Below are 13,954 nucleotides of genomic sequence, written 5' to 3' on the forward strand. Positions count from 1 at the left end.
AGTTAGTCATTTTTATTTTTTAAACTACATTTTAAAAGTAAACTTATACAGTATCTTATTGTCAGCGTTTTGAGATACAGGTAAAGGAGGCAGTTTCACACTGTCGACCTCAGCAGCCTAACATATTCCCAAAGAGTTTTAGGAAAATTGACTCAGGCCAAACCAGCATTTGTGAATTTGACTTGAAAAGAAGTCAGGACTAGACAGCATATTATGAAGCAGACAGAGTTTAGTAAACATTTTAATACAGGTTTAAGCATGTATTAATAGATGTCTTGTAGGTTTACAAATGGTGAGGAAAAAAGTCTTCCCTCAGGAATATTGGAAGTTAGAACATTTTTACTGTAAGCAGGGAGTCAGGGGTGGAGGGCTCACAGCAACTCTCATTAGAAACATAGTTTGGATGATGTTTGGAGCTGCCTAGTATTTTTCTTAAAAGGTGGTAGCGAAGGTATAGGCTTGTTCTTGAGATTCTTTTGTTTTGTTTTGTTTTTTGTTTTTTGTTTTTTTTTTTTTTTTAATTTGGTTTTTTCGAGACAGGGTTTCCCTGTATAGCCCTGGCTGTCCTGGAGCTCACTCTGTAGACCAGGCTGGCCTCGAACTCAGAAATCTGCCTGCCTCTGCCTCCCAGAGTGCTGGGATTACAGGCGTGCGCCACCACCGCCCGGCTCTCCATGCTGTCTTAACTACCCGTCAACTCAAAGACCCTCCTTCTACTTCCTGAGGCTGTTCTTGAGATTCTAAAGAACATTGTATTTGTTAGACTATGGGAAGACTATGGATAATTAACATTTTCTACATGTATCCTAAGATAGGACAATATTTTGTGTCTTCTTTTGGTGATGAGGAAACAGCTCAGTCAGTAAATTGCCTGTTCCAAAGCTTGAGAGGATCCCAGTTTAGATTCCCTGCAGGGACTTAATGCTAGAAGGGCCGGGGGCAGCCCTGGAGCTCATTGGCTAGCCAATTTAGTCAAATCAGTGAGCTCAAAGTTCAGCGAGAGACCCTGTCTCAAATCTGAAACCACCAGCTGTTGGTCCTTGCCTTCCAGACTCAAGCACTTATATGCACACATCTTATTTTTCTGTTTTATAATACCACTATAGGTTTTATCCTACTTTATGGATAAGAAAATGAAGCTTGGGAAAAAAATGAGATGACTAAATTTGGCAAGACTAAGGAGAATTGAAATGCAGACTTAGTCCTGACATATAATACCATATAATGTATATGGTCTTCTGTTCTCAGGAATTCCTGCTGCATCAGATTTCAGCAGAGAAGTATGCTGATGATGTTGTATTTAAGCACAAGCTACAACATACAAAGGGCATCAGGATATGTCTAGATAAACTCATCAGGATATGTTTAGAATATAAGAGTCATTTAAGTTTGTAGGGAGAGAGAAAGAATGAGAATTTAGATGACTTTGACAACAGAACAGCTTTATTTAACCTGAGAATGACACACCATGGTCAGATGTAGGTGGTAGAATGTACCTGTTAATTCTAAGGAAGAAAATCCTTTTGGCAGAATATTAGAAAGTCTTATAAATATGGAATGACTGTTTTTTGCCTGTCTGCTCCATGGTCCCCCCCCCCTTTTTTTTAACCAGTTAGGAAGTCAGCTCACTGTAGCCTATGACTCAAATGTAAAGAAAAATATTCTAATTGTAAGCAGTTTTAATGTTGATTAGAAATCTATAAAGATTATTAGATTGGATCTTTAAAAAAAACTATAGTAGAAATGTAATAAAGTTTTTGCAGTTGTTTGTTGATATATCACTTTATTAGTTACTTTTCTATTACTGTGAAAAAACACCATGACCAAGGCAATTTATAAAAGAAAGTGTTTAATTGGGCTTACAGTTCCAGAAGATTAGACTTCATGATGGTTGAATAAAGGCATGGTGGCAGGAACACCTGAGACTTTGACTCTTAAACAGCAAGCAAGAGACACAGTGCTAATCTCAATGCTCACTGCTGCTGACACATCTCCTCCATTAAGGCCATACCTCCTAATCCTTCCCAAACAGTTCTACAAACTGGGAACCAGGTATATGAACATGAGCCTATGAGGGCTGTTCTCATTCAAACCACCACTGGTATTTTTCCAATATTGATTTATTAATGAAGGTTGAGGAAATGATTGTTTGTGTAGTTACAGTAATTACAAAACACACCTCTTTTCTGTTTCTCAACACTATTACAGTAGATGTGTAGCAATTCCTGTGATAGAGTGGTAACATTATTTTGGTAAATCATAATTTACTTAAGAAAATCTACAGAATATTTAGATAAAAGGTTTTATATGTTACCTTAATGGTTTAAAGAATTGGGCATGATGGTGCACTTCTGTAATTTCAATTCTAAGTTGAGGCAGGATTATAAATTCAACGCTAGCCTGGACTACATAGTGAGACTTTTTACCTCAGAAAGCCAGAAACTTGCAAAGATGGAAAGTTAAAAAAAAAAGATTCAAAGAGGATCTGCTGTAAAGATGGGACTCTAAGTTTGGGGTCATGGTTTTTGCCTTTAACCCTAGTGCTGGGGCACTAGGGAGGCAGAGCAGGCTATCTAGGGACAGACAGTGAGACCTTGTCTAAAAAATCAAAATGTTTATTTTTATTATTACTATCATCATTGTTATTTGTTTGTTTGTTTATTATTGAGACAGGGTTTTTCTGCATAGCCCTGGCTATCCTAGAACTTGTTATATAGACTAAGCTAGCCTGGATCTCAGAAATTCGCTCACTTACCTCTGCCTCCCAAGTGCTGAGATTAAAGGCATGTGCCACCACTGCCTGGCAGATATTTCTTAATATCTGTTATCTAGTCAGATTTCATATATTCAGTTAACTCATAAACATCTCTCACCTCTTTAATGTTTAGATTCTATAGAAAATTGCTTGCAATCCCAGGTCTTGTCCTTATAATTTCTCACATGTAGCTTCTATTAGTTATATTCATAACAGGGATTCTCTTAACGTGTTTCTCTGTGTGTTTTATATTTGACTCTTTGTTGTTGTTGTTGTTGTTGTTTGGTTTTTTTGTTTTGTTTTGTTTTGTTTTGTTTTGTTTTTTTTTTTGGTTTTTTTGAGACAGGTTTCTTCCTGGTTGTCCTGGAACTCACTCTGCTGTAGACCAGGCTGGCCTTGAACTCAGAAATCCGCCTGCCTCTGCCTCCCAAGTGCTAGGATTACAGGTGTGCACCACCATGCCCCGTTTTATATTTGACTCTTACTATGAGCTTTGAACAGGTTCAGTTTTGCTACATGAGATTACCTCAAAAATAATGACTTTTATCTTTTAAAGATTTATTTGGCTTATTCATTTTACATAGAAATTTTAAAAAATGTAGAAAAAGTAATAAAGTGACATTTCTGAAACTTTTCAGCTTAATGTATTTTTATTTTTTAAGCCAGAGGACAATCTTGCTTTAAAAGAAAAAAAGCAAAACAAGACCCAAAAACCCAGAGAAGGCAAACTTTAAATTTCTGCAGCTTCTTAAAGTAGGAAGATAAAAAGGAGGAAGAAGAAGCTATGTCTTTTGAATCAGGAAAAGTTAAATTTGTTTGAGTAATTCAGAAAATTGGGCATGTTCAACTTAGCCATACCCAGGGGCTCCATAAACAATCGCATAACTGGAGTTTTTTAGAGAGAGATGTTATTTGATAACATAATTATTATTTCAGTATTTGATAATAGAGTGCAAGGTTCTTCTACTTTCTTTGGTTTTCAAAATAATGTATTGCTTGCACAGGGTAGGCCAAGAATTGGATGATGACATGGCTCTGTGGAAAAGATGTTGTTACCAAGCCTGCTGACCTGAGATTGATTCTTTACATGGTGGAAGAAGTATATCCCTCCCTCCCATCCTTTTTTCTCTGTAGCTTTGGCTGTCCTGGAACACATTCTATACACCAGGCTAGCCTTGATCTCACAGATATCTGTCTGCCTCTGCCTCCTGAGTGCTGGCATTAAGCCAGCTGTGGGATAAGACCCAAATCAAAATGACAAAATGGTTTACTAGCACCTAATTATAACAGCCATGGCTGGTTGGTTTTGTGTGTGTATGTTAGTTACTCATGTATTGAAATACATTTGTCTATCCTTCACGGTTATTATTCATACTAATACTCAACTCATAACATTTTTAGCCAGTGGGGCTTCTAACTGATAGCTTTTGTTTTATTTAGTATTGAGAAGAGCCTAACACATTTTATTGAGTATTGAGAAGAGCCTAACATATTTTTTCCTTATGCCTCAGACTTAGAATCTGTCATTTCTTCCCAAAACCCTGCTTCACTGTTAGCTGTAAATTTGTATTAGAAGACCATATTGTGGATACTAGGAATGTTCATCATACTGAGATGACTGTTTCTCTGAACCTTTTCTGGTGTATAAGTCTAGTTTTCAAAAAAACACTTTATGAATTTGTATTGATCCTAATAATTCATGTTTGTTCACTTTTCATATGCTCTCATCTTTTTAGAGACATGTCTGACAGGATCTTCTTTTCCCACCCTCCAAAAGCTGAAATCAGAGAGTATACACTATTATGCTTACTCTTAGTTTTTGTGGATTCATGCCTCTCCCCCTGCCCCAAATTAGTTGATTATTTCTCAGAGCGAGGTCTGATTCTATAGCTTGGGCTGCAAGGGAAGATCCTATTTAAAACAACAGCAGCAATAACCACAACCATTATAGTGTCATATGTCTGTAGTCTTAGCAAAGAGGCTAAAGGGTAAGGCCAGCCAGTCTACATACAAATTTCAGGCCCACTAAGACAAAATCGTGCCTTAAAACAAAACAAAACAAAACAAAACAAAAACCTGAAAAATCAACCAAATAAAACTACTTGATTGCATGAATTTCATTTGCTCGTGGCTATGGCTACTGTAATTTTTCTATCTATTGAAACCTTAGAGAAACAATTTCCACTTGCACTTTTCCACCTTAACCTTGTTAGTGTTGTTCTAGTTATCTTTACTGCTTATGCTGAAGACGGTTTTGCCTCTCTTTTTTGAACCCAATGGCCTTAATTGAGATAGTGTTTCCATGCTGTAGAAGAGTGAACTTATCATTGTTGGCTATTTACTCTGTTAAGCATATTAGCTTCTTTGTTTTCCTGCTTTCCTCTCTGGCAAAAACCCTGATATATTCTGAGGATGTCTCTCAGTGGTAGAAGACTTGCCTAGTGTATGCAAGGTCCAAAGTACAGTCTATAACTCTGCAAAGACAGCCCCTCTCCCAACATATACAACATATATGTGCTGTAGAAATTTAACATTAAGTAAGTTTCCCCCTTTCAAACAAGTATCTCATCTTGTGTTTCCTATTTTAATACATTTGTGTCATTTTAAGAACTAAGATGAGATATACTATGTTCAAATGTAATAAACAACATATATACAAATAATAGTAGATAAACATATCTATGTTCACAGTATTATACAACCATTAACCTTTTCTAGTTTCAAAACCATTTCACCACTTCATCAAGTATCTTCAGTGTTTGTGTTATTTATAAGTATGTACCAACATGCCTAGCATGGTTTTTAAAGAATGACTGCTTTCTTTTTAACTATGTATACATTTGTGTCTGTATATGGGTTTGTGCATTTGAGGCCAGAAGATGGCATCGTCTCCCCTAGAGCTGGAGTTACACCTAATATGGGTATTGGGAATCAAACTCAAGTTTTCTGCAACTGCTATATCATCTTTTTCTTTTTTCCTTTTCCTCTTTTCCTTTCTTTCTTTCTTTTTCTTTTATTTTTAGATTTATTTATTTTATGTATATGAGTACAATGTAATTGTCTTCAGATACCAGAAGAGGGCATCGGATCCTATAATAGGTGGTTGTGAGCCACCATATGGTTGCTGGGAATTGAACTCAGGACATCTGGAAGAGCAGTCAGTGCTCTTAAATAACGAACCATCTCTCAAGCTCCCTGGTATATCATCTTTTAAGCTCTGAGCCATCTATCCAACTTTTTTTTTTTTTTTTTTTTTTTTTTTTTTTGGTTTTTTGAGACAGGGTTTCTCTGTGTAGTCCTGGCTGTCCTGTAACTCACTCTGTAGACCAGGCTGGCCTCGAACTCAGAAACCCACCTGCCTCTGCCTCCCAAGTGCTGGGATTACAGGCGTGCACCACCACGCCCGGCTATCTATCCAACTTCTAAAACTGGTTTTTGAACATTTAAATCTCCCAAGCTCGCCCTACTTTTTGAAAATGTATTAAGAACAAATACATTCCAATTCTTCCAAGGGTTATCATTGCTCCATGTATGAAGTTGAAACTTAATATGGCTAACAAACGCCTTTACTTTCCAGTTTTTGCCATTTTGTCTTGTTTCATTTATGACTCTTTGTTCAGTATAGGCCCAGTTCTTCATTGTAGATATTCTATAAGTCTTTCTCTTTCCCTTTCTCCCTCCAAGGCAGGGTCTCATTATTAGTCACGGTCATTTTGCAACTTAACCCACCTCTACTTCCCATGTTCTGGAATAAAATGTGTGTGTCCCTCTGTGCTGCACCCCCTTCCCCCTTTTTAAACTTTTGAGACTAGACATCACAATATAGACTTGGCTGGCCTCAGAGTTGTGGTGCTCTTCCTGCCTTTTTTTTTTAAAGCTATTAAAGATTGTTATATGCCCTTCTTTTGTACTTCTTTAACCCCTATTCCTTGTACTACTTTTAGGTTACCTATTTCACATTGTCCTTACTTATATATTTTTCTGGAACAATGAACCCATGATAGTCAAATGCTAGGTAATACAATACAGGCTGCAACTATAATGAATAGGATTTTTAACAGAAGTCAAGATTATTTAATAAATTATTTTTAAAAAGGTTTCAAAGATAGGAGGGTAGTTCTTGAGCTAGACCTCAAAGGAACCATTCCCATCAACACTAAAGTGTGTATGTGTATTCTTTTTTAGTAGCTAGCAACATAGTTGGGATTCAGTGAAAGGTATATGATTATAAACATAATAAGTTTAAAATGCAAATCATATCTTAATGGTATTTTAAAATACAGATTTTATCTGTTTGCTTTGCTTATTAGATTTATAAAATCTGTGTTCAAAATCCAAGAAAAGAAGTTCTTTGTGTTAAAATACAATTTAATTCTTTATTTTTACCATTTTGTTGTTGTTGTCTGCATGTTGTGATGTACATTAATTACTTTATTGTTAGTTGGACAAAATAATTGATCAAAACAGCTTTAGGAAGAATTGTTTATGGTTCATCAATTATTTAGTTCGTCATGCTTGGTAAGGTATGATAGCTGCAATGTGACAGCAGTAAAATGATGGGAGTGGGTATGAGTCTTGTATTCTGTTTCACAATCCTTTTAGAATAGTTCCAACCACATTCCAAATTAAACTGTTTTAGAAGCACCCTCAGACATGCACAAGAGGTGTGTCTCCCAAGTAATTTCAAATTCCAGTAGATTGACAAATGAAGATGGACCTAATAGCCCTATATGAAGTTGTAATTGTTGAACTAAAACCACCTTTGATTGCTCAAAGTTATGGAGTTAGTGCTTCCATAGTTACCAGCACACTGTTTGGCATTTTATAGTACTCTGTGTTGTATTATATTTGCTTTCATGATTAGATGGCTCATCTTGATGATGGGCAAGTACTGTATGAGAATCATGCACTCATTTAGATTTCTGGCAAGTCCTTTCTGAACTGCTCTTAAACATGTTTTGTCCTTACTCACTGCCCAGTTTGAATCAGTCAGTCCTCAGCTCTCTTGACAAAATAATAACTTTTCTGGTGATTGTTGTGTATACTTACTATCATGATTCTTATCCTGCCTTCAAAGATGATAGTATATTAAAATTATCAAATTATATAGTATACCTATTATATATACCTATAGGTATATATAGAATACCTCTAATGTCAGTTACACTTACTTAAGGCTATTTGAAAAACTCATGCGATCTGCCCATTACAAAGGCATCCTTATTTTATTACGTCCATCTCTGTAAACTCTTAAGGTTATACTCTTTCTAACCTGTTGTTTGATGATCCTTTGTTGGCCTTTGTTTTTCTACCTTACTAGTTCCTTGTCTCGATTCTTAATTTTCTGCCCTCATCATCTATTCTTCATGGCAGAACACTGTTTAGAAGAGAAGAATCTTATGATACCATCACTATTTCTGTAGGCACCAGCTATTCTTAGAAAGCTATTCCTGTTGCATAGTTGAATGTACCTCAAGGCATCATGGCAATCAGACAGATGTTAATGTAAGTAAGAGTTGAAAACACTCGGCAATTCTGACGTAAAAGTGCTTTTGGTTGTTTTTTAAGAATTAGTCTTAAAGGCTATAGAAAACTTGCCATTTCTGATTTGATTTGACTTTTGATTTTCTTTCAACTAAAATCTCTTGTGAGAATCAGCCTTATTTGCATTTTGATTGCCTCTCATAAAACCTACCCAGAATTCTAAGAGCTTTGGTTGAATCCCAAGGTAGATGTAGGAAGACAAAACAATTCCATCTGGATAGGTTAATATACCCATGGCTTCCTTGTTGTATGGAAATGTTATAGTTATGAAGTAGCATTTTAATAGTTTTCATAGTTTATAGCTTATTTATGGTCATACTTTACCTGTTGGAGAAAAACTGTTTTAAAGTTTTTATTGAAATTTTCTTTTTCCACAGAACTCAACAAAAATCCAGTGGGAGGCTTTTCAGCAGGTTTAATAGACGACAATGATCTCTATCATTGGGAAGTCCTTATTATTGGTCCTCCAGATACACTTTAGTAAGTATACTGGAACTGACTGACATCTTCACTCCTTCAACTAAAATTAAAACTTAATTTTGAAAATTGAAAAAAATTCTAAAGTAGCAAGCAAAATGGTTATATCGAGTATCATTTCAATGTGATCATGTGTAGAGCCTTTGGGTTATGCTTGAAGCTCTAATCTCTAAAACATGTTTTTAAAAAGATAGCTTCAGAAATTTAAGCTATGTTGCTGCTGGAATAAATATGTTATGAAAAGCTTTTTCTAGTGAGGTTATATGTAACCCCCCCCCCACACACACACACAGGGTTTTTCTGTGTAGCCCTGGCTGTCCTGGAACTTTCTCTGTAGACCAGATTAACCTCAGAATCAGAGATCTGCGTGGTTCTGCCCCCTGAATCCTGGGATTTAACATGTGTGCTATGTGCTACTATTGCCTGACTGTAAATAATTTACACACACACACACACACACACACACACACCTTCTGTAATTTAGGATATTAATTTTTGTAAGCTTGGAGGAGAAGAGAAAATTTCATCTCTAATTATATATTTATGTGTGCTTCTGTGAGATTATGTTCATGTGAATGAAGGTGCACTAGGAGGCCATAGCTGTTGGATCCCCTGGAGCTGGAGTAATACCTGATTATAAACTGTTTGATATGAGTATTAAGATCAAATTCAAATCCTTTAGAGGCTCTTAACCTCTGAGCCATTGCTCCAGCCAAAAGAGAAAAAAGTCCTATGCAATTTAGAGAAATTTCTCAGTAGTTAAGAGTACTGAGGTCCTAGGTTCAATTCCCTATGGAAATGATTTTCCTTCTCATGTTTACCATGCCTTGACCCCAAAGGAAAGGAAAACACCATAATTAAGGATGACAGTTTTACTATTTTTTTAACACTACTTTTTAAAAATAATTTATTTTTCTTTTATGTTCATTAGTGTTTTGACTTCATGTAGGTCTATGTGAGGGTGTTTGATCTCCTGGAACTGGAATTATAGACAAGTGTGAGCTGCCATGTGGGCTCTGGGAATTGAACCCAGGTCCCCTGGAAGAGCAGCCAGTGCTCTTAACTGCTTAGCTACCTCTCCAGCCCCAGTTTTACTGTTCTTAATGCCTTATTTATTAAAGAATAAGATTGCAATTTTTTTCTTTTTAAAACAGCTCCTTTTTATGTAATTAAATCAATTAATATCTATGTGTATGGTGTTTTGCATGCATATATATTCACTGTGTTTGTCTGGTATCTGAGGAGGTGGATGGCATGGGAACCTCTAGAACTGTACTTATAGATGGCTGTGACCTGTCCACCAATAGGTGCTGGGAATTGAACCTAGGGCCTCTGGAAGAACAGCCAGTACTCTTAACTAATGAGACATCTCTCTGGCCCTGAGATTTTTACATAGAATGTATTCTGTATATCTGTGTTTTACGACTTAAGGGAACTTTCAAGGTCTATTTTAATAATTTTATAACCTGGTCTTCACAGAGTATAGTTTATAAGACTATATTTTGTTAGTTTAGTGTTAGGACATAAAATAACTTATTAACTGACTACCAGTTGTTGAAAATGAGGCGAATGAGCTAGAGAATGATAACAGATCTTTACATCTGCAATTCTTTGGGACTGCACTTCCTTCTTGCCAGTCCTTCCCCCTAGCCCTCAAGTAGCTGTTTGAATATATATATATATATATATATATTCAAAAAGTGGATATATATAAAAAGAAGGGCTGGTGAAGATGACTCAATAAATGTTTGCTATAGAAATGTGATGACAATTCCCAGAACCCATGTAAAAAAGTGTAATGTAGTAGCCTGTGTTTGTGATCCCAACACTCCTGTTGCAAGATGAGAGATAGAAATAGGAGAATTAACCCAGTTATCTTGGAGTAGACATTTGGCAGAAATGAAAGAAGCTCCCTCAAAAATACGGTGGAAAAAGAGAGGAAAAAGTTAAAGCAATGTGGGAGTTCATGTTTTACACAGTGGGCAAAGGGTGGTTCATGCTTTGTTATAGTTTTTAGCAGTCATTGTTGCTCATATGTTTCTGTTTTGTTTTTGTTTTTGTTTTTGGATTTGGTTTTTTGAAACAGGTTTCTCTGTGTAGCCCTAGCTGTCCTGGAAATCACTCTGTAGACCAGGCTGGCCTTGAACTCAGAAATCCGCCTACCTCTGCCTCCCAAGTGCTGGGATTAAAAGCTTGCGCCACCACCGCCCGGCTTCATATGTTTCTTTGAAAACAACATATGTTTCTTTGAAAATTGATATATTTGCATCCATCAGTTTTGCCAGTTGATTTAGGTGAATCTGGTCATGGCATGGCATTAGGATTCTTTCATAGCTGCCAGTAGCCACCGGAAACCAGTTTAGAGAAAACTCCCTCACAATCACATTGTTATTTGAGGTAAATTTTATAAATTTTGCAAATCATACTATGTAAGTAACCTGGTCTATGATCCTAACACAGTTCTGGTCTGTTCTTCATGTTTATTCTTCTGTGTTTAAAATAGTGTTTGGTTTTTTTCCCTCCAGGCACAGTACCTCTAGGGGATACAGAGGAACATTCTGATGATAGGATTCCTTTACCCTTAGTGTAGCTATAAAATAATGAGAATTATTCTCCTAAACCAAGTTCTTATGGAACATTGTTTAGGAATCCAGGCTTAAAGCTTCAACTCTTAAGGGCTCACTGAATTTTTTATCCTTACATGCATTTGTGTCAAGTATTATTAGTTGATCAACAAACACACACACTTCTGGGTTTTTAAAAGATAGCTACTCGAGCATGTGGTGCAAACTTTTAATCCCAGCACCAGGCAGCAGGACTCATAGTGATACCCTGTCTCATATAAAGTCCATATGGTAAGACCATTTTAGTTAACAGCTCATTCTTTTTATTAACACCCCATTTTACTGCCCCCTCCCCGCGCGCGTGTGTGAGGCCAGGTTGGCCTCAAACTCAGAAATTTGCTGGCTTTTGTCTCTTGAGTGCAGGAATTAGAGGCATGTATAACTACTGCCTAGCTTATTTTTATTATCTATAATTATGTGCTCATGTTGTAGAAATTTTAAATCCCAATCCCGAGTTTCTACCCTCCTTTGATCATTCAGTTCCTGGATAAAAGACACACTCAAACTTTGTATTTGTAATAAGCCTTAATCAGCATTAAGAGCTGGGGAGATATCTATCCTCTATAGTATTATTTCTGTTTCCCAGCCAATAGTCCTATTATATAATTTGCCATGTTTCTTCTGGGTTGCACTTAACTCTAACTGGCCATACAACATGGCCATTACTTCAAGATTAATCTAACTGGTGGCAGCTTCTCCTCCATTCACTTCCTTCTTTCCCTTTCTCAAGGTTTTCCTCTGACCTCCAGCCCTGGAATCCCAATCCCTGCCTATGTCTGCAGGCTGTGAGCATCTTTATTTACCAATCGGAAATAACTTGGGGCCAAGGTCACATAGCACCAATTGACTCTACTTTAGGACTCTCTGATCTTTGGAGCAATGCTAATACTGGTCTTGAGGAACCAGTATTAGCACTAGAATACAAGCAATATCAAGCCAACCCAGTACATATACAGGTCTCTGTGTAGGTATGTGTATGTGAGTGGAGTTGCTTCTCAGAGGTTGAACTTGTAAGATCTCGTTGGAACTGTGCTTGTAGTGATTGTGAGCCACCTGACTCCTCAAACAGATCAATGCTGTTAACTGCTGAACCATCTGCCATCTATTCAACTCTGGTTGTGGGTTATAAAATGTATTTCTCACTGTATGTTTCTAAAAGTGTTGGCTGTTGGTTTGTAATGTGAATAGCAGACATGTTTGTGGCAACTTTGAATGTACTAATGAGACACTGGCCACTTCATCCAGTGCTTTTCTGAAATCTGTAACTTTTGTTTAGGGAAGAAGAGAACGTGTGCCTGGGACAGGTCCTGAGAAAATAGCTAGAAAGGTGTCAGGACAAAGGACAGGGAAAGACTTTATAAATGGAAGCTTTTTAAAATGTTACTTGTTGGGGGAGATAGGTACTAGGACAATTTTATTAGAGTTTGAAAGAAAAACCCGAGATCTGGCAAACTAAATCTTAATAGCTTCTTAGTGGAGGACAATGGAGGAGAGAAGGAGAAGACCCTGCCATTTAAACTGTCCACATAAGAGGTTAGTTTACATGGCTGTGGTGGAGGGTGGGAGGGAGCTTAGAAAAAGAGTAAGGAAGCACAAAATGTTGGGGAAAGGGCCAAGTGGTAAGGCAGTGGCTCTCAACCTGTGAGGCACAACCCCTTGTGGTGGTTGAATGACCCTTTCATAGAGGTCATATCAGATACCATCCTGCATATCATATTTACATTTATGATTCATAACAAAAGCAAAATTACAGTCATGAAGTAGCAGCAAAAAATTATTTTATTGTTGGAGGTTGCCACAACATGAGGATTGCAACATTAGGAAGGTTAAGAACTACTGTGTTAGGGAAGTGTGCTTACAAAAGAAAGATAAAGGGCTGGAGAGATGGCTCAGCAGTTAAGAGCACTGACTGCTCTTCCAGAGGTCCTGAGTTCAATTCCCAGCAACTACATGGTGGTTCACAACCATCGTTAATGGGATTTGATGCTCTTTTCTTGTGTGTCTGAAGATAGCTGCAATGTACTCATATATAAAATAAATAAACCTTAAAGGAAGGGGTGGATGGGGGAACAGGGGGAGGGAAGAGGGCTTATGGGACTTTCGGGGAGTGGGGAGCCAGAAAAGGGGAAATCATTTGGAATGGAAGTAAAAAATATATCGAATAAAAAAAAAGCTAAAGAAGACAAGGAAAAGCAGACAGACTTAAATGACATTTACAAGGCTGTTAATTCTAAGTACTTTATAGTATGTTCTTAAAAAGCACTTATTGACTTAAGTGCAAGAAAGTGATCTTGTAGTTATTTCAATAATGTGAAGAGAATAGACTGATTGAAAATAAGTTGGCATGGATTTGAGTGGTATTTGAATCTCAGTGATAGTGGTCTGAGGTGTTAACTCAGAGAAAGTGTTATGCCAAAATTCTGTAAAAATATGGTATGCTGTTTTGTGATAGTATAACTAACCTTCACTTAATTACTAAAGGACACTCCACACTATTTACAGTCTGTGTAATCAGTGCCTAGTACATTTAAGTGTTACTTTAAGACTGATAGTT

General features: G+C 36.9%; 1 protein-coding gene across 17 annotated transcripts in view; it reads left to right on the forward strand.

Moving 5' to 3' along the window:
• The window catches only part of LOC127696398 (uncharacterized), an 837,478-nt gene that overhangs the window by 80,945 nt on the left and 742,579 nt on the right, over positions 1-13,954 (forward strand). For 16 of the 17 annotated variants that reach the window (XM_052199097.1, XM_052199098.1, XM_052199112.1 and 13 more), the window contains exon 3: positions 8,677-8,779. The exons of the other annotated variant lie outside the window; for it this stretch is intronic. In XM_052199097.1, coding sequence (XP_052055057.1) covers positions 8,677-8,779 — 103 coding nt within the window. The remainder of the gene's footprint in view (positions 1-8,676; positions 8,780-13,954) is intronic. 17 annotated transcript variants of the gene reach the window in all.

Source organism: Apodemus sylvaticus, chromosome 11 (assembly GCF_947179515.1).
Source record: "Apodemus sylvaticus chromosome 11, mApoSyl1.1, whole genome shotgun sequence".
In the NCBI taxonomy this organism is placed as follows: domain Eukaryota; kingdom Metazoa; phylum Chordata; class Mammalia; order Rodentia; family Muridae; genus Apodemus; species Apodemus sylvaticus.